We start from the raw sequence: 27,254 nt of genomic DNA, 5'->3' as shown, positions 1-27,254 counted from the left end.
GAAAAGCGAATAACGTAAACGCGAAGGCCGTACGCACATATCAGACGCGTAGCACCACTGCCAGTTTTCCGTATTATCATGGAACATGTGTCAAATTCAATCCACGCCCAGCACAAACAAGTACGGTAAGAGTTTCTAAGTTTTAAAACGGACTCGTTAAAGTTTAACATGATTAAAACGGACTACCGTGTGTCAGGTAAATGATCAAAGAGTCAGAGCGAGGCGTCAGCATTGGAAAATCTGTTGGAGTGTTTTCAGACGCTGTTTAGCTTTACGTACATGTGGCTTTTGAAAACCGTCTAAAAGGGCTTTGCATGGAATGAGTGCGACTGGGCTTCGGTGTCAATTGCGATCAGGTTATCCCGCCCACTCCACTGCTATTGGTCACTGCCTGCCTGTATCTGCATAATTACAAGGGGAGTGTCTGATAATCGTCATAGTGACGTGGCGTCGATTGGCTAGTTGTGTACACGCCCTGTCAAGTCGTCAAAACTGATGACACAGACAGCGCCGAAGCGAGGAGATACGCTCATGTGATTACGCAGAGACGGTGAGGTGTTATAATTGTAACAGTGTGAATTGGTAGTAGCATACACAGTGTACAGTGACAGTGGCGAGCTAGCATCATCTCCTCGCTGAAGGCTCTCCACATTGTCTTACCCAGCGCTGATCGTTGTGTTTGCCACTAGCAACGGTACAGCACACCGGGAAATACCTCTTCCGCGAACTTTTATTTTCCCACAGCCGCCGTAAAATATACAGCCAGCCGCTGCACTTCGCCGAATGGATAACAGTGGCTGTTATTAGCATATAGTACATGTGGTGGTAACGTTGCCCCTATCAGCTGAGCTTCACATTATGTACCACGGTGGCTGGTAGGATTCTGCTTTCGTATCGTGTCTGTACGTATGATATAAAATATATACAGGCGAAGAGACCTTTTTCTGACAAGAGGAGCTGAACTCACTGTGACAGAACAACGCTAGGTAACAGCTGTACGTTTTTGATCCTCGACACTGCACTCTGATATCAAAGTTTGATAAAACACCGACGAAAACTCGGCTAGTGGGGTGCTTGAAAGCTGCCCGCCTACAGCGTGGAAATCCTAGCAAAACCCAGTCGCCTGCTTGGTCGTGACCATCGATGTTAAGTAGATTCGAATGCCGTCGATGATAATCGTCCGATTTTTTACCACAGTTTAAAAAAAAAATAACACCACCATCGCCGCTTTTTACCGGGAGTACTTAAATCTCCCGAAAACTATTACAGCACATCCACTTCGCGTTGACGCTACCAACCTTCACTGAGCGAGCGATACAGACGTTCACTTTGCCCACAGTCACCATGGTTCAACTGTGCGCGGGATGCGATCGGCCAATACTGGACCGTTTTCTTTTAAATGTTTTAGACAGAGCCTGGCATGTAAAATGTGTACAGTGTTCTGATTGCAACTGCACGCTTTCAGACAAATGCTACTCAAGAGAAGGGAAATTGTACTGCCGAACAGACTTTGTCAGGTAATGATTTACATAAATTTTGTTATGTATTTGTAATTTGTGGGCCATTATCACTGACGAGATAGGCTTCAAAATTTGCTACGTATTATTATACCGTTTTTGCTTCTCCGAAATACAAAATATACTAAAAATACAGTGATACTGTTTAGTTACGCCTATAGCTAAATAGGTGACGAAAGACGAAACTTGTTACACTCATAGCTTTAGAAACCACTTACATCGCATATCAGGGAGCTGTAAACAGTATCGACTCTTAACTAAACACTGTATAAAAAAAAACGACAGACAAGCAACTATAAAGAAAGGAAAACAGAGAGGAAAAAAAAGCAAGGAGGAGCAACATAGAACGATAGTAATATCTCTCGTCTTGTAATATATATGTTTTTTCAAACTTTTTTTCCCCATTCTCTAGGCGGTATGGAACCAAATGTGCTGGCTGCTCCCATGGTATTGCCCCAAATGACTTGGTGAGGCGGGCTCGCAATAAAGTTTTTCATCTCAAATGTTTCACATGCATGGTGTGCAGTAAGCAGCTGTCCACGGGCGAAGAGCTCTACGTTGTGGACGAAAACCAATATATTTGTAAAGACGATTACCTGGGCAGTAAATCTCCTTCCGGTGAGTAATGTTATTTTGTACAAATTCGCCCAGAGACACAGAGATTTGTTTTAAAATCTAACGCATGTAATAGCCAGCTCAAATATAGAGAGAATATGTTTAATACACTATCACACCCCAGTTGTTACACGGTTTCGCCTGTTGCTCATTGGTGATAGATGTAACTTTTTTTGTGTGTTCAACGAAGGGCCTCTGAAGTATTCGGCAATGCCCCATTGACGTATCAATGTACGGCGGCTATTTGGCTTTTAGGGAGGCGACGTTGACAGCTGGCCGCACTGGTGTGAATATGCACGTATATCTGCATAGGAGCGGTGGAAATATAAAAAAGCAAATCGGATTAAAACAAATGCCCTAACAAAAATAACAGTTGCCCTTTGTGTTGTAGTTTTGAGTTGATGAGCAGATTGAATCGAACCGGGGATACGTTTTTGTGTGTCAAATCATGGCATGACGGCTAGCGTCCCCAGTGTGGGGCTGTGTAGAACGCAACAAATATAATAGAGGACATCTGATCAGATATTTTTTGTTACTTCGCTTGTCAATGTGTCGATAGGCCTTTCGTCAGCTCCCCTGGACAGCTGTACACACTACATACGTGAAAAGATGTGTACATCGTTTACAAAACACCGAAACATGCTGGTTTTAGAGAAGCATTGAAATAACATCTATTTTCGACATTCGATCCGGTTTCAGAGTATTTTTGTAATAGCAGAGATACCCGCAACAAATGTCAGTAAAAATGAGGTGAATCGGTGTGATTAGATAATGATATGTTTAATTTTGGCTTGTCACTGTTTAAGCCCATCTACAATGGGAAAACATCTTCTTCACGTGTGCGTACTGCCGTACCATATCCCAACGCTTGTGTCAGTCAGTCAGCCCCGGCAAACTCTACTGACTACTGTCTACGGGATATATGCACACATATATATATATATATATATTTCCCAATGATTTATCGATATGCCACCATCGCCCCACTTAACAACAAGTCATTAAGCGTAAGTGATGTCCATCTTTTTATAGCCTCCAGCGAAAGAGCTGATGTTCAGTACCGTTTCGCACATCATGAATTTTTACAGGCGACGACGTACTGAGTACCGACCGTGCCCCCACTGAAAACCATACCAACCCCCTGTGGACGCGTAACAATATTCAAAATGGCGTAGAAGGTCGATCCGGCATTGTAGCCGGGGATTCGTATTTTTGTCAACACAACCAACAGTGGAATTTTGGCCGTCACAGGAGACCCAAGAAAAAGCTGTCATTGTAAACGATACGTTCAAGCAGTATTGTTTGCTCCCATCACCACCTCCGTTTCTGTTTCTGCTGTCTCCCAGTAAAAGTTGCATGCGAATACGACTACCAGCTCACTTCAGTACGTGTACTTACGAAAGTTACGCTTCTGTTTACGAATGTGTCGAGGCTTGTTATAAAAAACAAAAACAGAACAAAACATTGTGCGGATCATCACAAGCCTTGATGTGTAGTCATTTTGGTAGCAGCCCCTCCAATCTCACGTTGCATCCACTACTTTACGTGTGGTGACGCAATGCAGACGCATTCAAGACTGTATTGCTCGACTGTACAGGTGAACCCTTAACAGCGATTGCTGGCAGGTCACATACAATATTCATCGGTTTTAATGTATCGTTGCCAAAAAACAAAATCAATAGTATATTTTAAAGGGAGCTTCCGTCGCACTAGGTGACTCCCGCAAGCGAGTTGGAGACAGGAAACGCGATTGTAGCTCTCTGCAAAATACCTGCCTGCCGGATGCCCAAGTCAGCTGCACCATTCAGTCGACTTCTAGCTGAGCACACAACGATCAATACGATTAAAGTCTCCACTATACAATTGAAACATGTCAAAGTGGCGTTCCGTTTGTAGACCTATATTTTCCAAGCTTTTATTTTTTTTATTATTTTGAAAAACTATGCTTTCCCGGCGTTTTACTTGATTTTGATTGTCAACGTTGGGTTTTAAGGCGCGTTGTTCTAATTTCAGCGATCCATGGCTGTGTCGTAGCAAAGCGCCCTCATTGCTAAAACAATACCCCCATCACCACAGGCGACCTCTCCCTATCGCTTTTCTTTTTCATTAGTATGATGAATGTCACTAGAGACGAAGAATACAGCATGCTGCTATCTCATATTCGAATATTATATGGATATTTTGCATGCGTTATTTGCTTCAAAATCATATCATGCAGTCCATCGGGGACAGGGCTCTTTTTCCCAACTGAGAACATGTTTCAGATGTCGCGATTATTGTTTCCGATTATCAGGGGCACTTGGCGGTGGGATTCATTTTTTGCTTTCAGCGTATGCTTATCGTCGGTAACCATCGCTGCATTGTGAACGGCTTGTGAGACTGGTGATTTGTCGTGGAGATCAGAATCCTCCACCGAGTTGTGGGAACGGAGGTGGGGGGGGGGGCAACCACCTCCTCCACATGTTCTATCGTGATGATTCATAGATAGATGAATACTAGTATTGCTTAGCTCTGTATATTCTTCCTCTGGCTTCTCTATTGTTTGTCTGTGTGTCTGTATTGTTAACTTGATAACGATTAGGACACACATCTAACAAAAAAAACATTTAGTAAATATCTTTGGTCACTACCAAATTAAATACAAGAGGCATTAATAATGAGAATTAAGATAACGTGTAGATATCAGTATTGTTTATGGAGTTCGATTGAACAAAGACCAAAAACGTATGTTTCTTCAATATAGAACTCGATTAGAACAATTGTTCATGACGTCACAATTTAAACTACTATTTAAATTTTGAAATGTCGCCGAATTTGGTTTTAATCAAGTTATATTACTGAATTATCATCAACTTCCAACATTCACTGGATTCTGTCCCATTGAAAACAATTGATAGTTAATTGCCGAGTGAAGTATAATGCCATTGACATCGAGTGGTATTAACGAAATGGACAACTGGTAATCACGTTATTAATTACCTACTTAATTACGTTATTACTATATTGGCTATGTCCAATCCAATGATAACGAGCCCTGTGCAAATAACACAACGAACTTCAGAACCGATCGCAACGTGCTTGTTACTGCCAGATATCACAACTTTAATGTTATGTAAGATCATTTGTCAAGCGACCATTTTGGCCATTGAGAATTCCAATATTTGTCCGACATTATGCGGTTGGCGGGTTTGACTATTCCACCAGTAAACACGCCTAGGCCTAGTAAGTATACACCACCAACTCCGGCCAACACATTCTGTTGATACCAATACCAACACCAAAAGTGATTTCGGTAATGCTTCTTTCTCAGGCGGACGTTAACCACGTAGTAGAATATTCCGCATTCGATATTAGGGAACAAAAATCGCATTCTTCTTCCCACTGTTATACATATCGGAAATTTATTTTTACGCTTCTGGATACAATCCACTTGTGGTGTATTATATCGGTTTTTGGTGCTCTTATGATAGGGGAAGAATCTGTTTCGCACGACACCGGAATAAACCCTTTTTTAGACTGATGAAAAATAAGTAACAGTGGGAAGAGACATTCGGGGGAAAAGAAGGGTAGCCGTATTTGCATTGTGGCAGCTCGTCTAGTTAGGCTCTCAGGGGAAATGTTTTTTTTTTTATGTACGCTATCCATTATACGTCCATTCATCGCATGTTAGTCTGTGTGTGAGCTGGCCCAGCTCCGTATTAAAATATCTATATACGATACTTTTCTTTCGCAGAATACACCCACCGACATTGTCATTTCGTGTTTTTTTTTGTGATGTGTATATATCTGGTATATATGATTGTAGTTAAGCATTTGGACAGGATTATTGTTGTTACCATAGTGCTAACCATTCTAAATGAGCTTAGTCATGATTTTTTCTCGTTTTTTTTTTTAGCTGAATCAGACCAGACTGATATGTCAGTGGGACCCCTAAGCAACGGACCCGTCTCAACAAACGGATACTCTCTCACCAACGGTGGGTTGACACATCAACAGAGCAGCATGCTGGCAAATACACCAAGTTTGGTGAACACCCCACCGACAGCTTCGGCACCCCCGTCGACGACACCGGCACAGCCGACAACGCAGCCGCCGCCAGACGACATTGAGAGTCAACCGACGCCATCGATGCACGAGTTGGACGACGACGATAAGGACGATCTATCTTCGATCAGTGAGACCATTGATCAAAATACGAACTCTAACGACGAGAACCCGAGCAACACCGACATAAACGCCAATAACAATAGTAGTAATAACAATAACGTCACAAACAATGAAAACACAGATTCAAATAATATTTCGGGGACAAAAAGGCGTGGACCGCGCACTACAATCAAAGCCAAACAACTAGAGACGCTGAAAGCCGCTTTCGCCGCCACACCGAAACCAACGAGACACATACGTGAACAACTGGCCCAGGAAACCGGGCTAAATATGAGAGTCATACAGGTAAGTAAGCACAGCTCTTAGATTCATTTTCAACGACACAACCACGCTCAAACAGACCATTTAGATTTACCCCGTACCACGTGACCAAGACTTGTCAGTAGGAAACCCAGCGTGCATATTTCACCAGCGACGACCATCTGCATTGAAGTGCAGTGTCCCGCGAGACTCGGCGAACAAAATTTGATTTTTCCCTCACGGAAACCTATTTTTCCCTCGTTTCTACTAAACTTTGACAGGGCCGCATCGCTTAACAGACATTGTTTATTGCATCTCAGTCACCGTCTGTACAATATGGGGATTTCTTATACTTATATTTTTTGCCAGCAATTCGGTGTGGGCGGCACACTCGCCGGGAAGCATAAAGAAATCTGACATTACATACAAGGGGAAGTAGGTTGATATAAATTAATACATGGGCACGTACTTCTTATGTTCTTACCATGGCGTATTGGCAGAGTGTATATCATGATTCATCAGTCAAAAATCGTAAATGTCTAGATTCTAAACTAAAATAAACCGTCATCGAACGATTTAGAATATTTTATATTAAAATAAATTATGAAAAATTAATGAGAGCATAATTTGAATGCATCAAGTTATCTAATTATCATTTCGACCTCGAGTGCTAACGTGTTCACCGTGTACCTTGTCGGCTAGCGATCAAAACTTGCGTCAAATGTGGGTGGATCGGAAAAGCTTCAAAGACGTTTACGAAATCGATGAATGTTGTAGATTCCACACTGAAATCAACGACAGTGTCATCGATTTCTGGTCAAGAATTCCCAAGTTGGAAGTCATCGTGTTCCTGATTTCCATGTCTGTCCGAGCTATATAGTAACCAGTCCAGACTAAATAAATATGTAAGCTGCTGCTGTTCATTCACAAGACGGTTACGATTTTGTACGATTGTTTTGATGCAATTAAATATACCAGTTCATAAGAATCAAAGGGGAGACGTTTTTGCCGCGAATATACACGCCTACGAAAGTTGGACGGCAAGTCTGCCCAGTACAGAGCCGCGGGGAAAAAGTTTTCCAAACTGCGCCACATGTCGGCACTGATAATGGATATCCCTGGTTTTGTAAAAAGATCCGTCGGCACAATCCCACAAGAAGTTATACATGTTACTGGTATTATTTTATCTTTCCCAGACTAGCCCCACGTGCGTACGGTCCCACAAATCTAGGTGTCTTGCTATGTACATACAGCGAACAAAATAACGAACTTTTATTTTTACGTGTTAACTGGCGCTCTGTTATGTTATACACACAAATATGTTTCTACGTGTTGGAATTACGCCTCTCATTGGCCAAAGCAGGTTAATATGGTGTATGAAAAACACATTTCATAACTCGTTATTCCATTTTCAAAAGCATGATTTCTCACTTAAAAATATATTATTATTATTATTATTATTATTATTAATAACCACGTGTGCAACAACATTGATTGCAACAGCGAGACTCGCAGTTATGTTTTTCTCGGTTACTCGTATTACGTCACGATCGCGCGTGATTTAATGCTCTGGGGTTTGGAGGAATTGAACGTTGTTTTGCTCGTAACAGCTTAGTAGCATTCTTCAGTGTATTTTTTTATTCTAAAATGCATGGAATATAACAAAAACAAGTCAGTGTTGTTTTGCTCCGAAAACACCCGTTTCAAATATCACGTGATTACTGTGAGATTTTAAAACTGTACGACACCGAACAGAAGCGATGACTTAAATTTAAGTTGGCATTTAGAAGCGTAGCAAACTCAATTATATCATTCTGTATTTCCGCTTGGGTGAAGAACATCCAACAATAATTTTGAAGCTTTTTCTCTTTTTTTCTCTCTCTAATGTGCACTTCTTTGCTGACCTTCTATCCGTTGGGAACCTCTTCGGTCAGGGGTCAACTTGCGAAATTACCGAGAGGTTTTTACCCCCGGTTGTCAGTCACCGATCCTAACCTACGCGGCTACCCATATTCCTTTGAAGTGTAGCACGACTCAGCACATGCTAAGAGTTCGACCCCCGATGTTTCCCTCCCTTCTGGAAAGCAATAACCCCCGAGAGGCCACGCTTTTAGCGTACTATACGAGACTGCAATTCAACTCACTCGTGGAATAGGGCGACCGTAAGTTTTATATATATCCGCTCGGCCGAGAACTTAAGGAATTAAAAGCCTTTCATTCCAACAGATTTAGTTGCAGATGATATACTTTTATTTCGACGACTTTACATCGTCATTTGTCGGTTATGGCTGAGGAATAATGAGACAGTGAAATTTGCCACATTGCTGAAAACTCCTAATTGTTGATTTTACAGTCAGTCAATGAATTTGAAGAAAAATGATAAGAAGAACAACCGCATTCGGGAATTTTGTTCCCCTTCTCCTGACAACTGCTCTCAATATGTCGGAAAACTTGAAAGAGTCAGCCAATCACGGGTTTTAGAAAATTGTAACATTATGTCCAGTGTCTTGGATTTGAATGCTTTTAAATCGCCATTGTCCCTCCATTAAACTTGGACATACCGTCTTTGAAATGGTTAATTCATTCCCCTTCAACTGAAAGAACGCTGATATTAACACCACTTAGTTGCTTATGTAAATTTGACTTCAGTGTAAAACTTGTTTTAAAAACAATTCACAGTTGCTCCAATACTGGCTGATTTTCTATCTCCATTCCATTGACGTCTCTCCACCGACGTTCGATCTGCGGTATGCTTTTTCTTTGATGGTTTATATATGATGTATGCTAGACAAACACGTCTTTGATCCGCTGCTAGCCACCCATGCAGTTAGCGTTTTACAACATTGTCGATAATTTATGTCATTTGCAGTGAGCGAAGAAAAGGGACACACTTTTGTCTTTTTTCTTGTATTATTTTAGACAAGACCTCGTATAAACAAACAAAAAAAAAAACGCAGAGAGAGCATCTCGTGTAACAGTCATCCCCGCTGAGAAGTACTATCAACTGTACACTAAAGCTGAGAACAGCAAATTACAAGAAAATCTTTTCACATTCGAGTCCACATTTTATCCGAGAGAGAAAGAAGAAAAAACAGTTGACAACAGTTTGATTCAACGCAAGGTGTCCAACAGTTCGATTCCTTTGCTACTCTCTTTCTCTACTTCGGGCTAGCTTTCCTTTTCTCACCAGGTGTGTGTATGCGTGAAAACAAATACACCGCTGTCACGAAAACACTACCTATCACTAGCTTCTTGCACAGCTTCCCGCTATGACAACTGCCTTCGCCTGGATACTATTCCTTCAATACTATTGGCACTTTCAACCCCTCGTGGAGATGCTAATACAGCTCTGGGAAACACATCTTTGCAAGAAGTCCCGTATTTCTAAAAAATATTAAATCTCATAGTATGCAGACGCCTCCTAGGGCTCTTCTAGTATGCATCCAAATACTGCATCAAACTCAGAACGATCGACAGAAACCTACTGTGTATTATATAATTCCAGGTATGCAAAATTGAAATTGTTTTACTCCGGAACCCGTACCACTGATGCGGGGATTCGCGTGACGGGAGACATTCATAACAACGATCGTTGCTATCAATTAACTAAACGTGGATTTATTATACGCTATCTTATATCATTAAGTCAGTGCAGTAAATGAAATTAAAGAGAAATCGTGACCGAACTACTATCGAGAAAAAAAAAACAATTATTGCGGTCATGTGATTATAACATGAATATAATGCAATTATTTTCATGTTCCGAATTGTGTTATTCGGTTAGCAACCATATTTGGTGTGTATTTTTAGTGTCGAGGCCGCAGCAATGTATGGCTGATCGGTATCGGACTCTATGCCTGTACTTCGACGGACATGCCCAATATAGCAATTTTTATTGCCTACGTCGGTTGGCTGTGCAAACAAACAAACGTAAAATAGCAGCGGTGTTTTTATTCTTCAAACCTGAACGTGTGTCGATTGCACATACACGGTTGCTCATACTATAACTATTTCTGTGCCCCCATGGCATGGTTTTCACATCAAGTCTCTTTAAAACATTACTCCGTTCAAAGAAAATAAACATCTGAAATATCGCCCATTCACGTAACAAACTGAATTGTTTTCGGTGTTTTAAATTTGACCTATGACCGCTTGAGTTGTTTGATGCAAATTTCCACACGTCACTTACGGCCCGTTTTTTTGGCCCCCAGTATCATAGTACATCAGTACCGCAACAACACGCCTCTCCACACAACGAGGCACCCGTTTAAATGATCCGAAGCTCTAAACAATGTAACTTTGCATTAAATATTTGTTTATTTTTCGAAAATAACTTTTAGCATACGGTAAAGGGCGGGTGTTTCTGCGCTGTCTGGTCTGGACAGTGGGGATCTGGGGCTTTCAAGGTTTTTGTAAAGCTAGTTGGTAAAGCAACCCCGAATTACCAAACATTAAAAGCAATTATTATTTTCTGGACTACAAAGTTTGTAAAATACCAGCCAGATACAAACAAATAAAATAAAATAAAATAAAATAAAATAAAAGACATGGCGTGACATGTTGATACATCAATGAAAAATAATTTATTGATTCAATCGATCGATTGGGAATCGCCTAATCGTACACTCGGCGCAGTATCGATCGATTATGGTGCATGTCGTCAATCAAGTTGCGCTCTGTTTTTAGAATGGAGGCTGCGCATTCTACCGTTATTTCCGTGCGATGGTATCTTAGAGACGGAGACAGCGCATGCATCAACGTATCTATCAGCTCCAACTATCTCATGTACAGATGTATGATTAAACATTTCTCCTGTCCACCGAGGATAGCAGAAAAAAGCCCCCCCCCCCCCCCCCATCTGTAAAAAACGGATATATTATTAAGACTGCGTGCACCGCAGTGTTGCATACAGCAAAAGTCTGTGCTTGTTTCGAGTGGTATCGATCGTGTTTAATTTCGAGCTGTTATCGAGTAATTGGCGCGAAGTAGGTTTCCCTGCCACACACACCGTGCATTTTACTTGACAGGAGATTGCCGACTTGAACAAAAAAAGATACAGCTACCAATCTTGCAATTTCGCTACATTAAAAAGACGAGTTCCATTCAAACCCCCAACAACAATTTAGCTGCCGTGTCATCGAGCGCAAATGGTATCCGTAACATCGTTTGTGGATGATACATTTCCGTTTCTCTGCCACGATTATTCTAAACATTTGAACGCTGGAAGAAAGTCCGGATGCGTGTGCAAATTCAGAGGATGCAAAGGGGAATAGACGCGCCGATATTACAGCGAGAGTATCTATACCTGTGCAAGTTGATCGGCACGCACATACTCGATTAGAACGCTGTCCCTACTTCCGCCATAGCATGAAACGAAGAGCTCTTAACGTCAGAAACGTACATAGTGAACAATGCGTGATTGAGTAAAAGCACATTTCGACCCATTTTGGGACCGAGGGTGCATGTGACGGGTTAAAAGCTGCGAAGGCCACAAAGCTACTTTCTTGATGAGATTTCGGCGCATTGTCTGCGCATGGAAGCCTGAGAATTAAAGCCCGAAGGAAGAAAAAGCATGCGTCGTCAGGAGTAGGTTCTCTTTTCAGGGCACCAAAAAGCGATACTACTTTATTGTTTGCCTGACACCCCTAATTGTTGGCAAAAAACACACACACTTTGACACACTCTATCGCGAGATATGGAAATTCAATCATATTTTATTCGACGCTTTTGTTCGACTCTCTTAACCACTGCACTCAACTCAACATCAGTGTTGTCATATTTTCAAAACGAACAGTTTTGGCATGATTCTTGGTAAACACACAGCGTGACATGAGAATCACTGAATGCAGTATTCATGCGAAAACACGAAAATATGGTGACTGTATGTATTCATTGAAACTCTCAATATTGAATATGAAAGGGGATTTATCATAGCCTAAACAAGGGGCACACAAAACGCACAGACGGAGCTGACCAAGGCATATATGCCGTTGTCAGTTTTATGCTAATATCTGTCAGTGATATCTCAGCGTATTGTCGAACGTGGGGTCCTCAATATTAAAAAAACAACCAACAACTGAATACCACTGACTGGATCACTATAGCGATTATATTTCATCAAATGAACAGTTTGCATATTCATGTTTTGTACTGATTTTTTTCTCCGTGTTATGTACAAGACAATTAAATACACACATTAAGATTCCGAATTGCAATTGCCTATTGTTTTAACGGACCTATTTCTGAATCAAATCTACGGGAGTTCGTTAAAAGATATTCCATTAAACCATCAATTGCACATCCTTCGTCGCCGCGGACATTGGCCACCTCCATTAATTTATTAAATCACCCCATGATAAACACATAGGTAGACATACATAAAGCATCGCCTGTTGTGCTTTAATTGTCAATGCTAGAACTGTTCGAGTAGAATTATTAATTTTCTACGGGTAGGCATTGAGTTATACCCATTGGATCGTGTCCATTACCGGTTCATAGGTATAGACGCGGAAACTATCAAAAAGCCGTGTAGTCAAAGCCCCCGAAACGAGCTATGAAAGCAAAATTAGTGCTATAAAGCCCAGCAAAGCGTTGAATACAGACGTGTAGGAGCATTTCTTCAATAAATCACCCGCCAACGAGTTTTATATTTTCTATTGCATGATCATTCATATATCCCAATTTTGAAGGTACTATTGAGGAGAAGAATAGACGATAATATAATTTTATAATTGTTGTATAGAGGGGGCGAGGGTGCTGATTCTCGATACAACTTTTTTGATATAACCAGTAGTTGTGTTATATCGTACAAACCGCAATGTAGCGTATATTTCTCCCCAAGTATTATGTCTAGTTATTTCAAATTTAATATTAACAATACCCGACATTAAACCGAGAGAACTTTATAATTAAGCATTAACCAACATCGATGCGACATTGTCAAGGAGAATATTATATCATTGTCAGACATGAAACGGCAGTTGTATAAAATATTGTTTAGAGTGAATTTTAATGTGGGTCTGTACTCCCAACAGACGAGGCTTTGTTCATTGCCCTCTACACTCGCCAATCGACAAATAATCAATTTCCAATCGTTAAATGGGAGTTGTATCTTTCACAGCGATCGTTGTTTACATACTAATCACCGGACGGAATTGTCGAGAGGAGAGAGAGGGGTACACACTCATGAATTGTAAAATGCTTGTTACACAATATGCAAAAAAAAACAAAAAAACAAAAAACACGAAAAGCAGTCACAAAATTTAAAATAAATGAATACAAATATTAATTTTCTTTTGAGGCGAGCGACTTCGAGTTTGTTCATTTCTGTACATAAATATGTATGATTTCCATGCGAGTTGCCATATTTTTAAGGTCGATTACGCCCGAGGTGGGTATCGTTTTTGTTTTAAATTTTCCAATTTGCGAACGAGCGACGCAATACTTCGGTATTCCGTGCGTGATTTGAACTATTAATCTGAGTCGCTAGCAAAAAAAAACTGGGTCGGTTTGTTTTATTTGACCATAAACCACTGTGTAATTTTATTGATGCGCCAGAATTGGCCCAATAAGTTTAATCACGTATTATGAATATTATAATTTTTCTTTCTTATTGGATGACCTAGTTGGATCAGAGAGTTGCAGGTGTCGCCTGTCGAAGCGATCGGAGACAATTACCGTGACGCAACAAAATATGACTTAAAAAGTCAACAATGTTGTAATCGATTCCTTACTCTCTGGGAGACGACCCGATGGATATGGGTCCACCCATAAAATTGTTTTAGTTTAGAACGCACGCCGATCGCAGAACGAACTGTGCAAATTAGAATTCTGACAGCGTCTATGTGTAAAGTACAGTTGTCTTCTGATGCCTTTCCTGTTTATTTTACTCCCAGAACAAGGCTCGCTGCTCAAAAGGGGACAGTTGACTCGTCAGCGTCGCGTTTTAAGCGTCAAAAAGCTTTGCCTCGCTGAAAAAAGGGGGAAAATGGGGTCCGTAGGGAATATCGACTGAAAGGAACGCAACAAACACTGTGCTAATGTTTTAAGATCCATACACGTCGACCTCGTTTGCCGTGAAAGCGAACATCCTTTCCTTTCAAATACACTGTTCCCTCCCAAGCTGTTGTTTAGATGGGGAAAAAAAGCACAACACCCGGTTCCCGCCTAGCTAGTTGCTCTGAAACAATGTGGAATATCTGTCATCTTGTGTAATGTACAATACGCTTTCACCAAGAATGTTGCTCGGCGTCTTCAAATGCAAATTACTTCAAACAAAAATAAAACTCGTACATCATTCTGTCGACAGAGCGACATCTATTAACGCCCCGTATCCGTCTATTTAGTTATCGTCGACGACAAACCGTGTTGCTAAGTGCAAAGAGGATAATCCAAAGGCGCGAACATAGGTGCACTCTGTTTAGGAGGTCCGTATCTAAGAAAAAGTTGTTACATGACAGCAACTAACTGTTATTTATATCCCCTGCAATTAGATAGATCTGCTCTAAAACGTATAACTCGAATATTAACCACGACTTGACACGGGAATATCGCGTCGTTAGTTACAGGGAGTCGAAGCGAAAGGGCTAGACAGCAGCGTTTTCTTGGTTTTAGGGCCGTGTGGTTCTTCCTTTGGCGCACCAAATTGTATTGTTTCTTTTTTGTAACCAGCCTTAGAAATTCGGTTGAGCACATGTCACAGTCTTCTTTTCTTACATTCTCTATTGGTTTCATTGATGCCAAGGAGCAGCAAACAGAGCAGAAAAGCATCACTTGAATAGCAGCGTTTTAGAACCAGTTTGTCCGACAGTCCTCCGCGCCGTTGGTGGAATGTTCAGATTCTTTCGGGCTTCGCGACCGCCTCAAATCTAATCCAGGTCGGGGGCGTGTATCTCCACAAATATCGCCAGTCCTCTGCTTCCTCTCAACATCTTAAAACGTATTTAAACAACTTTTTTGTGATTGTTTCAAGTCAAGCAGCTTCATGATATTTCAACGATTTCACACACTGATAATTAGACATCGCTCTTAAGTTTAAGAGCATAATGATTTGAACCGAATCACTTATACTACTGTTTTCTACTCTAGGTGTGGTTTCAAAACAGACGCTCCAAGGAAAGGCGGATGAAGCAGCTGAGTGCTCTTGGTGCGAGGAGACACCACTTTTTCAGGAATCCCCGCCGCATGAGGGCGTTACGAACGGCAATCGGTGGAGCATATGATTTGGATAACAGTCCCGAACTAATGAACCCCGGCTTCAGCTATTCACCCGGTAAGAATTCCATTATTAATTAATCCAATTTTACCCCCCATACTTTTTTTGTAATGAATCCCATTGTTTGTTTTTTTGAGCTGACCACGTTTCTGTTATCCGACCTGCTTCCAACTTCATTTTTTGTGTTGAAAAAACTTAAACACATATCTCGAGCATTTACAAAGAAATTGTCACGAGAGGATCGTCCCTGTTGATTTTTTACTATGAACTGGTATGTATATGTGAGTTGTTACTAACAGGATTACGTTCGGTAACAGTTGGTCGCGTAGTGCTGGCTTTAATGCAAAACAGCCGTCGTGATTGTAAATGTAGATATTGACTAAATATCAAAATTTATCACATATTTACCATTATAAGCATTTGAAATCATCGCTATATGTCTCCACCCTCGTCGTGTATTGCGTAATCACAATATTGTGGCGATACAATGGAAGAAAACCAATCCAATATAATAAATATTTAATAAATATGCGAAACAGAACAGCCACCCAACTTTGTCACCTCCCAACGCATTTTTGCTAAGTTGTACACCAAACTTGCCAGTTGTCGCTTGAATTATTGCTTATTACCTTGGAGTTCGAATTGATTGTACTAGTATATTACATTTGTCGGGGTTGATTCATACAATGGATTGAACGCCAGAAGTCAGCGCGTTTTGAACGGTTCAGCTGTTCGGGGTATCGACAGCTGACGCTAATGGTTCTTAAAGGATTGCAATGTATAATCTTTTTTGGGACAAGCCTGGACTGTAACTCTCCACCGTAGAATTGACGCTTTAATATATTCAATGACCCGATTTAGTTTGCCATAGTTGACTACGAAACAAAAGGGTTTAGTGTTTATATTACTATAGTCAGCAAAGAGATATACGGCCCCGCGTTCTCTCTCCATGTTGTTTAATTGCTTAATATCAACAATCTATTTGTTTGTATTTCGTGGAGAAAACACTCACATCAGTTTTTCCTTTTTTACTCTCGTTTGGCAATAGATGCTCAGTCGTCAACTCTTGCTCTGACACCGATGCTCAGTGGGCTTACTATTTTCGTGTTATTTTGTACGCGCCGAATCTTTTTTTTTTTTGAAACCATGTCCCATTGCACCACGGACTGGAAATCATGAGAGAATTTCTTATTTATTACTACTACTACATTGTATCTTATAACCACCCCCACCAATATTATAATACTTCAGGCAGTTTTTTTCCGAACCCACGCTGTCTATCCGACATACTCAACAATCCTACCTCCAGGTGCGGCCTATGCCAATAACTCTCGATGTGTAGTTTTTGACTTTTGCTATGCAGGTTATGTGCCCCCCCCCCCACAAACACACATCCTACCCTCTTTCTTCATTCTCAACCACTGGGGATACGCCCTTCACAAAGCTCAGACCATTTAAAGTGCAATAAGAAATTCTTCGCTGAATCCATTTTCATAGTATGTGCGTTAAAATACAGCCTCCCTACAATGGGACAAGGTTACAGGGAAAAATGAAAGAAAAAAAACGTGCTTTTATCTGCGATCAAGGTTACACAATGTCGTCATCTGTCATTTTACGTTGACAGTGCCAATATATTTACGATTTCTCGGCTAAAAAATTGCACGATGATTGCAAAAATTGATATTACTACATTTTCCCCTGTGAGGTTTTTCCTACGGCGTACAGCGGCAATCGGACTTCCTTCTTTGGGTTTAGCGGGAGGGATCAGTTAAATATGGCCTTTTTGACCTTCGCGGCCGACTCCGCTGCAAGGAGATAACAGTTTGCTGCAAATGTGTAATCCGTGAAACCAACACTTAAATCTCGTTGTGGGATAAGGCGAGATCCGTTTTTATTGTACTCAAGTATTCCCTCGCCCCAGGCCACATCAATCCAGCTTCTGAAAAATCATCACAGGACGGCCTTCGCTGTCATTTCTCTTATCTCCTGTCAACGATCAGTAATTTTACTGTCACTCGAATGTTTTTTTCTTCTTTCTTTTCTGTAAACGTCAGTGCCATTTGTGTGTATTGTGTGTCTCAGTGTGCGTGCATCCATTTCCACGCACGCATCGCGGCGAATGCGGAGAATGTTAGGGGGCTTTTATCGTGTGGTATGGAGGGGTCTTTCGTTCTGGTTTTACGGGTTATGCAATGCTATATTGATGTTCGCTTTTGGATTGAACTGTACACAGTCCCTCTATAGTCTATAGAGGGACTGTGAACTGTACTAGGGGGATGGTCTTCGTTAATTGTCGAGAGAATCGCTTCAATTCGACCAACTACCCCACTACATTGAAAAGTAAGCGTGTAGACCCAATAAAACTCAATTGTTATAATTGGCGAATAGCAGTACGGTTCGTCTTCATTTGTCAGTGAACAACCTCTCTCAAAATTGGATAATTAACGCAAATTCAATTCAGAGTATCTCTTAAAAATCTCGTTTACAGCACACGTTATATTATTGACCCGAATTCCGTGAGGTTTTCGCCACTGTGTGTGTCGAGGGTTAATATACTCCCAAACTGTTCGGAGGTCAGCAGAGCGTATACGGCAGTGTCGTCGTAATCACGTGTTTCTCGCGCTCCCTCGTACTCACCTTTTTATGCTGAAGATTGTTTCAACAAACATAGCCGTTTTAGTGTGTTTACATTTTTTGTCATAAGTACTTGAGTGTTAGAGTATCAATGTGTGAAGAATAAACACACTCGCGTTCAACGGAGCACGTTCTGACTTTTATCTCTGTTATGCGGGGACGGGATCTAGCTAGAGTTTAATCGCCGAACGATATAATGCCAATCGTTCTCGGCGTTGTCATGGCAACCAATATCGTCTCGCAATCGGCGCTAGAATTCACATGTTTGCAATATCCTTAATAACTTTGAAAATGGGCTGCCAAACTGTCTATTTATGTTCAGATAATGTATTGCGGCTCCTTCGTATTTACGTGTCCACGTATTTAAGGGATGGGTCGTTGCGTGTTTGGCTCACCAAGCTAATAAGCCGAGTGATGTGCGATTCTATTTTCCCTCCCAATCAAATCGTTTACAGCTTCTATTTCTTTCGCCTTTAAACGCCTTTAGCCTCTTGAGCTGTGTGTGTTAGTGTTTAACAATCGTTAAAAACAAACTCCTTAGCTCCGTTCTATCTGCTCTTTTCCTAATGTCATTAACTCGACACCGAACGGCGCCCCACCTTTTCATTTCTTTTCTTGGCTCCTCAAGTATTCCCCATGTCGGGGGGAATGGCTGAATCCGAACAAAAGGCGTGTTTGCCTTAAAGAGGCTTATTTTTGGCGGAGAAGGGCCACCTTTTTAGTTTGTGAATTGTCCGTGTATCGATCAGAGAAACACCAGATAAGACAACCTCAACGATGTGTTTGTACAAGTGCATTGTTCGTTCCGACACAAAGCGCAGACCGGCTGATAGGGAAAGTTTCTTTTTCTTGCATCGTTCATGCATGATGTTAGCATTGCTTCTTTCCAACACGTATACTCGATAGTCCACACTAGTATCTACCCGCCGCCTTTATTATTCACTGCGCGTATATTGCTGAGAATCATTCTCAATTCGCGCCACTACCACAAACTGAAGATGAATAATGAGCCTTCGTTATGAGCGCAACTCGGGCCGGTGTCTCCAGTGCCGTCGATCGCTTTCTCTTAATCAATTCGCAGGGCGATCGTCGCACTGCCGAATTGAATAGAAAAACGACGGCCGCTTGGTTCTGAAACCCAGTCTACCATTGGAAGGCGGTTTTTTGTGTTCATTTCAGCGTGTACACACCAGAAAAAAAACTCAACCGGAAACACAGAACGCACGATACGGTGGCACAATATGCTTCGCTTTTAGGTCTTTGTAGTCAGTGTTTTCGCTGTTTTTCTTTGATATTATTGAAACACGTATTTCTGGTGTATATTCGAAACAATTGCCGGATCACTTCAACGTTATTCAATATCGATCAACCTCACGGCTATTGAGATCTCCTTCGTGCGCAGCACAGAATGACGGGCCTCTGAATAATTTTGCCTTCATTAAACACAAACTGCATACGTGTACGTGTAAAAATGTCTAGATTGAATAAATTGCGTATATCGTTGTCAAAATATGATGATATATTCAAGAACTTTTTTAGCGGCAGCCATTCATCGGGTATACAGTTACATATGAAGCAAACCTCGCCGCGTTGTCGACCCGTCTCGCGCTTACATCCGATTGTAACCCGACTCGATCGATCAGTATATACGAACAACATCCAGTGTGCCTGTCAGGTGCGGGACTCTCAATTTTAGAACGAAAACCGGGTTGACATGCGACTTTACTGGTCGGCAACAACTCGAACGTAACTGAATCGGCTCGGAAATACCCCGAACCAACAATTCCCGGCTGCCCTGTTATGGAGCATTTCCCTCAAATCACGTAGAACAAAAACATCAGCGTACTGTGATCATTTATGCTCTTTGTTCATCAGTCACGACGTCGGATAATACAATATCGCGCCGTGAACGCATCATTTTTATTTATCAAGAACATTGCCAAATTTAAGACACGCTATGGGGGGAATTGTTCATGTGCAAATATTACTGTTTTTTGGAAAAAGAAGTACACTCTAGCAATGTTATTGTCAAATATGGCTAAACGCTTTCTTAAGCGTCGTGCAATCATAGAATAGAATCGTTGTCATAGCAATGAATAATTTGACGCGGAATTCACTTCGTTTTATTTACCGTCCAGTGTTTAGAAAGTTATTACCCGTATATAGGAGTCTGTTCACAAAGAACATAGAAAGTCGCTATCGTACAATCGACGTTCTACTTGGTTCTAGTTCAGTACACCTTTTTCTACACGAGCTGTATGGATAAAACATATCGCTGAATATATTCGCGCTATTCGAGATGCGGTTGGGGGAATCCCTTGATAAGTGTGATATAGTACGAAATAAAGCCCCCCCCCTCGCCGTCTTAGAAATCCGTCATGCGTACTCCCCTTTTCAAGTCAATCAGCGCTACAAAGTAGCTGGATGGCGGTGATGATAACATACTGGGTCTCTCGTCACCATAATTGGAGAAGTGAAACACAAACCGCCATTTATGATCATTTGGAGATCACCCGGGGCGCTCACTGGAGTAATGAAAGAACAGTGTGTATAGCTAATTAAAAAAACCACGCTGAAACTTTGAGCATATCTACACGTAGCATACTAATCACGTGTTCAATATGTGAAAATATAGGTGTGTTATAAAGTACTCATTTCTTTAATGGTGGCCGGTGTTTGAAAGAACCAAATGCGGTTTACAATCCATGCTCCCGGGCCATCCATAGAACTTACTCTGAATTTTTTACCGGGAATGTTGTCACAATAACCGCCAATCTCCTCAACAATTGCTGTGAGACGATATTCGTTATTTTCATCATTTAGTCACACACCACCGGGTAACCGACGTCGTATCGAGGCATTACAGTCCTGTGACTCATGTTAGGAGTCGTTTCAGGGACAGGAATAAAGGTAGTGGAATTAACCAGTGTTTCATGTCACCGACTCGCAGTGCATCTCCTTTGTAACAATCAATCTTTACGCTCCGTGCTTGTACCATTTATTATTTGCCATGAACTCTTCAAAATTGACTCAAAATTAAATAAATAATAAAAAAAAGAGAGGGAAAAAAACATTCCCGTCAATTTCAAATAGTTCAGTTAATAGCCAGATGAAATTTACTATAGAGAATTTTCATTGCAATAGAACATCGACCCGCCGTGCTCGGAAGGTCGCTCCATAAGATTGATGACAGAGTGAAGCGTTGCAAAAATTGAGCGTTCGGTTTCTGGGAGATTATCGTAGAGAAAATTTATTAAGCTTGCCGTTAACTCCTCATAAAAGGTCGCAAGCGACAAAGCCCCAATAGGGTAGTATTTTTTGGCGAGAGTGAAGCAGTGCCTCATTCGTATTCCAAGCCACACGCGCCTGCATCATTGTTCCCTCGTTCGCGATACATGTCAAGGAAGCATAAACACGTTTTAAAACTAAAATGTCTCGCAAATACTACCACCCAAGTTTTTCGGGTTCACATTTTCGATAAAGTCACTGGTAAAATAGATTCTATATTTTTTTAACACACACTGGACTGAAATTCTCTAGATAAACAGTTTTTTTTTATATGAACTCCTTGGCGGGAAAGTGGTTATCAGATATCGTCCGGGGAATGTACACGTTTCGATACACGTACACGATACAATTAATTTATATTGCGTAGTGTACGAGTGGTATTTCTTTTTTTCGGTGTAATGCAACGTCTTCATCTCCATCTACAAAACGAGCTTATTTCACACAAATTAAGATTCCGCCCGACACACGTCGGCTTTATTCTTTTCCCATTTCGGTCTCATGTACAGACGCGAAATTAGTTCGAGGCTGCTTTCAAATCAGTGGTCAGAATAACAGTTCAGATTTACCACCGGGGCTTAGGGCGGCACGGACTATGCATACACATTTTGTTTTTATGGATGTGTATATTTGAAACTACGACGGTTTTAGGTCTGTATCTTTGACGCCATTGCCATGCAGACGATACTAGTAGAAACGAACACAGCTTTACCCGGTTGAACTCTCATGGCGAATTAAACACGTTTGGTCGTGGATGGCGGCGTAGTACACGACACCTAATTGGTGGATTTATATTGGTATTGATGACGACAACAATGTCAGCGTGTTGCTTCAACTTTGCAGCCATTGTTTTTTAAATGTATCTTTTTATTTGTTCGGTCGGCATGTTTCTAGTTTTTTTTTTTTCACGACCGGTTTCAATTGACAAAGTGCTTACAAAAGCTGCTTTCTGTTGATCGTCTGATTCGAAAGTATTTCTCTTCACAAAAGAATTTATTTATATTGGCAAAAAGCTCCGTTTTTTTTTTCATTGTAACGTGACATCTGCTGTGTTTCTCTCTGCTGTGGTCAGTACACACACACGGTTACCTCGCAGTGTAACTCTCGCGATATTTTGCATGACCGTGATTTCACGCCCGCGACATATACTAGTATTTCTGAAATCAGTGCTACATTATATGTATATTTATATACCACACTTTGTATATTCAGCGAAACTTGTCGACAAATGCAGACAGGTGATTTAACCTTTGTCCTCAATATAATACGAAGTATACTTGTGGTGCTATTGTCACCTGTGTTCGTCTGCTGTCAGTCTCAGCTCCGGGGTCGTCACCCATTGATTGATCGGTCTCTGGCGATGTTAGTTCTTAAAGCTGTGAGTTGTTTTCACACTTGCGCCGACTCCCCGAAGACCTCAGAGTCTACGTTTCTATGTGAAAACCGTCCACACTCAGCTTTGAGCAGTTGGATGTTAAAAATCGATGCCGAGTAGCCATGCTAACCTTCCGATGGCTGTATCGATCTAATTTGTTACATCATTGAACTTTAAACGTAACACCTCCTTATAACAGGCTCTAATATCGAACAGCGCCATCAACGACAGTTGCTCGATTTTTTTTAGACTTTATGGATACTGTTCATAGTATTGGAGCAACATAATTGCACGAGGAGATTTTCTCGCTGCGTTGAGCGATTTTTTGCGACCAAATTGTTTCGAATGTAACCATCGGTTAGCCCTGCCTTATGCTTGCTGTTATTTTCTGGAGTGGAACAGATTTTGCCGGATGAGTGGAAACCCCCGATTTGTGTCCTTAGTCAGACTATTGGATGCGTCGTTTTCCATATGGCCATTCTCACAGAACGCCCAATGGTATACTTGTATTCGCTTTTTATGTTGCATGTTTTCACGTTCACCTTCGCACGGAATCCAATCATCGAAAGGATACGTGTTGATTTGCAAGCACAAATGTATGCTAATATAATCGAAAACAGAATATCACTGACACTGCAGCTCGTTTATTTATTATATTCGTCGTTTTGTATATCGTCATGAATGAAGTCATTGTTAAATTAATCTTTGTCTTCAACTGTGTGATTTTACAATCGTCCAAAAGAACTCCGTAATAGCGGTTACTTGCGGCCTGACATGATATACGTAACACAAATCCCCTTGGCGTCTTGTCCAACCACCTAACACACCAAATTAACAAGATACGTACGAAGACAAGATATATTTTCATACTTGTCACGTTGTATTCATTGCGTCGCCTAAATGTTACGGCGACACTGGTGGTAACGAGGCAACATGGAAACTAACACATTAAAGTACAAATCACATTTTAATTATTTTTAACTAGCATTTTTTGGCATGAACGCACGCACATCTACCACCGTCATTGTCATTATTTTGTCAAGGAGTGGGGCAAATACCTCTCCATATCTTTCAATATTTAAGCTAATCCTGTCGGGTAAATGTAAAAATATCTCTTAACTTTTCCCCAGGTAACGCCCATCAACGAGTATGTCATACATATATATATATTTAATGTGCGATCGTGCAATATCCATCTTTGTCCGAAAGCTGGATAAAAAGTAAATACAAATTTGTGTTTCGATGTTCTCGCGCTCTATCTCCATTCCCCAAATCCTCGTATGAAAGACGGGATGGGATAAACCCGGAACATGACAATGAAATGGGCAATGGAACGAACACAAGTCGGATTCCCGGTCTGTTTTATTTATTAGGGATTTCACGTCCGGTAAAGGCGGATTAGACGAAAGAAGGAAATCCTAACTCCGAAGCATGTAGCCTGTTTATCTTTCCAAAGACTTTCTCGCTCGACTGCCACTGAATAGCGGATTTAACAATGTTTTTTTTAATGTCAAACGTCGCTCGTCTAATTTCAAGAATATTTAAGTCTCTTGTTACAATCAGTGAGATCAGTCCGGTATTAAGGCTGTTGAATTTGAATCATGTAGTGCGAAAAACTGACCTTCTTTTTAAATGTCTGTAGGAGTTGTTGTGTGTGTTCTTCGTGTTAATAGTACATAACGAGGTTCAGGCAAAATAAATGACAATGTTTTATTTTGTTTTTGTTGTAGAATACGGAGCACCAGGCGATAGTTACGGCACCCAGGGATATTACGATCTATTCCCCGGACAACAACCAACCCCCGAAGGACAACAAGGTGATATCAATTTCATGCCAGGATCCCAGGCCGGTCACACACCACTTCCGAATATGGAACAAGCGATGCAACACCAGCAACCCAACATTGGAGGCATGCCACCCGATGTCTACCTCCGCCCAAAGGACATTCGTTCACCTAGCCCCGGACCCGATCACATGGGAATGCACGGCGTTGACGGTTACAACGGAGATCGATTCTTGCCGCCACGGTCGCTATCCGGAACACCGGGGGGATTCGGTTCGCTGTCACATCCGCCACCAGACATGAACGAAGCAGCTGTGTGGTGACAGACAACCGCATAACAGACAATCCTGTAGTGTCACATCGAGATTAGAGAAGATACTCCTTAATCAAAATAAAATAAAATAAAACCGAATACCCTTTCAGACGAACGGTGTCTGCATGCATCACACATCTGGAACCTGTTGCTATGGCGACTCCCCCGGAAAGCCCAGAGGAACCCAGATCCGAAGTAACTTACTTCTCCAAGGAGATAATTCCTGTTAAGATGGATACCATTGCTAATATACTAAAAAGATTTGAACTTCTTTGAAGTGGAAAACAACTCACAACATATGAAGCTTTTTCTTGGGACAAAAGACAAGAAAAGAATGTGAATTCAATGCACTGTTGAAATATATACGTCATAGTTGATACATTGTCAGAACCTTTTGTTTTATTATATACATTTCAATTGAAAGCAGAATGGCTATGAACAATGTTAGTAGAAACGTGTTAGAAAGCGAATTATGCAGGTATCATCCTCGGCTGTAAACCGACAGGAGTCGGTCGGCAAACCAAGTAGCAGACACTTTAAGCACCAAACTCCCTTGCATCCACTCCAGAAGCAGGAGAAAAAAAACGGCTCGTACATTTCACCCAAATTGACTTAATTCATCTTTAATTTTGTTGGACTGCAATCGGCTGCCCACTTTATTTTGAGCTATCTCGTAAATCGGATTAGTAATTCGCCTCTCGATGAAATGGAATTAGCTCAGACAGAGCAAATGAGTAAAATAGGTTCTTCACAAGTCCAAATCTGGATGGATCGGATTGGAGGAGATAAGAACAAAATCTGTCGCTTGCTACTGCCGCTCCAGTATTTTAATAAGCATGAAAGACGGATATCCCTCAAAAGGAAGAAAATAGAACTCTGTTCTAATCTTGTATATCCCACAATTCATTGCAACAAAGAAATATATTACCGCCATTATTATATTATATATATATTTAAAATCATATCATTTTTAATTAAAGTTGCACATTTAAAAAAAAATACAATCATAATTGTACAAAAAGAGCGGGATGTTTAAAGCTTTGCGGCATTATTTTGGAGTTAATGTTTTTATGTATTTCGTACTTCCACCAGCATCATTATTAATTTTTTAGCGTCACCATGGTTACACTATTGTCGATTTCAATGAAGTGTTGTCGATTTCCTATGACGATTTCTCGGAAAGTCGGGACAGTGACCCTTACTCCAGATTGCAACCGCCGATGCTGTTAGTATGTCGACTGCTAGTAGGTCCGTTGTTCTTGCACTTTTGCGTGTAATGTCTATTTCCAGTTGTTATGACAACGACAAACATAGATGTGTCTGAACTGTAATTTTTTCATTTCTTTTTATTTCATTTGTTTTTATCTCAGCGAACATGCCCGAGTTACGGAAACAGGGTAACTGATGTGATGTTTTTTATCATCTTTGAAATATATCGAGATTTGAATTATACTGAAAAACAGACATGCAAACGGCACGCATCTCATATCCCCTATTTTTTTGGCGGGATAGTTTGTGTTCACACCATTTGTCAATGTGGCTTACCCACCCTTCCCGTACTTCTTTTTTGTCATGCAAAAAAAAAAATCACCAGAACGCACTAGCTGGTGCTTTAGGTGGTACTGTTGGTTTCTATATCTGACAATTTGCAAACCAGCAACTCTCTTTGGCTTATACATGTGAATTTTTAACATGGTTTCCCAGCAACCGGACAGCCTGTTAAACATTGGATTTCAATGTGAATTTTGTTTCTCAGTCAGGGGTACTTATTTAAAAAAAATCACTGAAAGTTTTCGTTTCACCAAATTAAAGTACAAAAATATATACGAGTAAACCGACAGCCATGTTGTATACACTTCGAATAATACGATGATTCATTTCAATTTGTAGCAGAGGATTATATTAATTTATAGTACGCCGATTTTGTATATTTCTTAAAACCGATGTTCCTTTCCAATTTTGTTTTGCGTGAAATGAACAATACCACGAGAGAGGTAATCCCCTTGTATATTTCCTTCCGTTCTTTGTTCAATCAAATAAAAATTATTTATGGATCATGATACAAAGTGTATGTAGTGTGTTCTTAGGTGTATTTGTTCCGTTCGGCACG

General features: G+C 40.9%; 1 protein-coding gene across 1 annotated transcript; it reads left to right on the top strand.

The window, feature by feature from the left end:
- The first annotated feature begins 513 nt into the window (after positions 1 to 513).
- LOC100366515 (LIM/homeobox protein Lhx5-like) lies at positions 514 to 27,210 on the top strand. Its single transcript, XM_002735982.4, has 5 exons — positions 514 to 1,517; positions 1,930 to 2,135; positions 6,028 to 6,584; positions 15,627 to 15,810; positions 24,778 to 27,210. The coding sequence occupies exons 1-5, from the start codon at positions 1,345 to 1,347 to the stop codon at positions 25,152 to 25,154; spliced, it is 1,497 nt and encodes a 498-aa protein (XP_002736028.1). The 5' UTR covers positions 514 to 1,344; the 3' UTR covers positions 25,155 to 27,210.
- The last annotated feature ends 44 nt before the right edge of the window (positions 27,211 to 27,254 follow it).

Source organism: Saccoglossus kowalevskii, chromosome 16 (assembly GCF_978046115.1).
Source record: "Saccoglossus kowalevskii chromosome 16, keSacKowa6.1, whole genome shotgun sequence".
Lineage (NCBI taxonomy): Eukaryota > Metazoa > Hemichordata > Enteropneusta > Harrimaniidae > Saccoglossus > Saccoglossus kowalevskii.
Note: the sequence above shows the minus strand (reverse complement) of the source record. Positions and strands in the feature narration are given on the sequence as shown.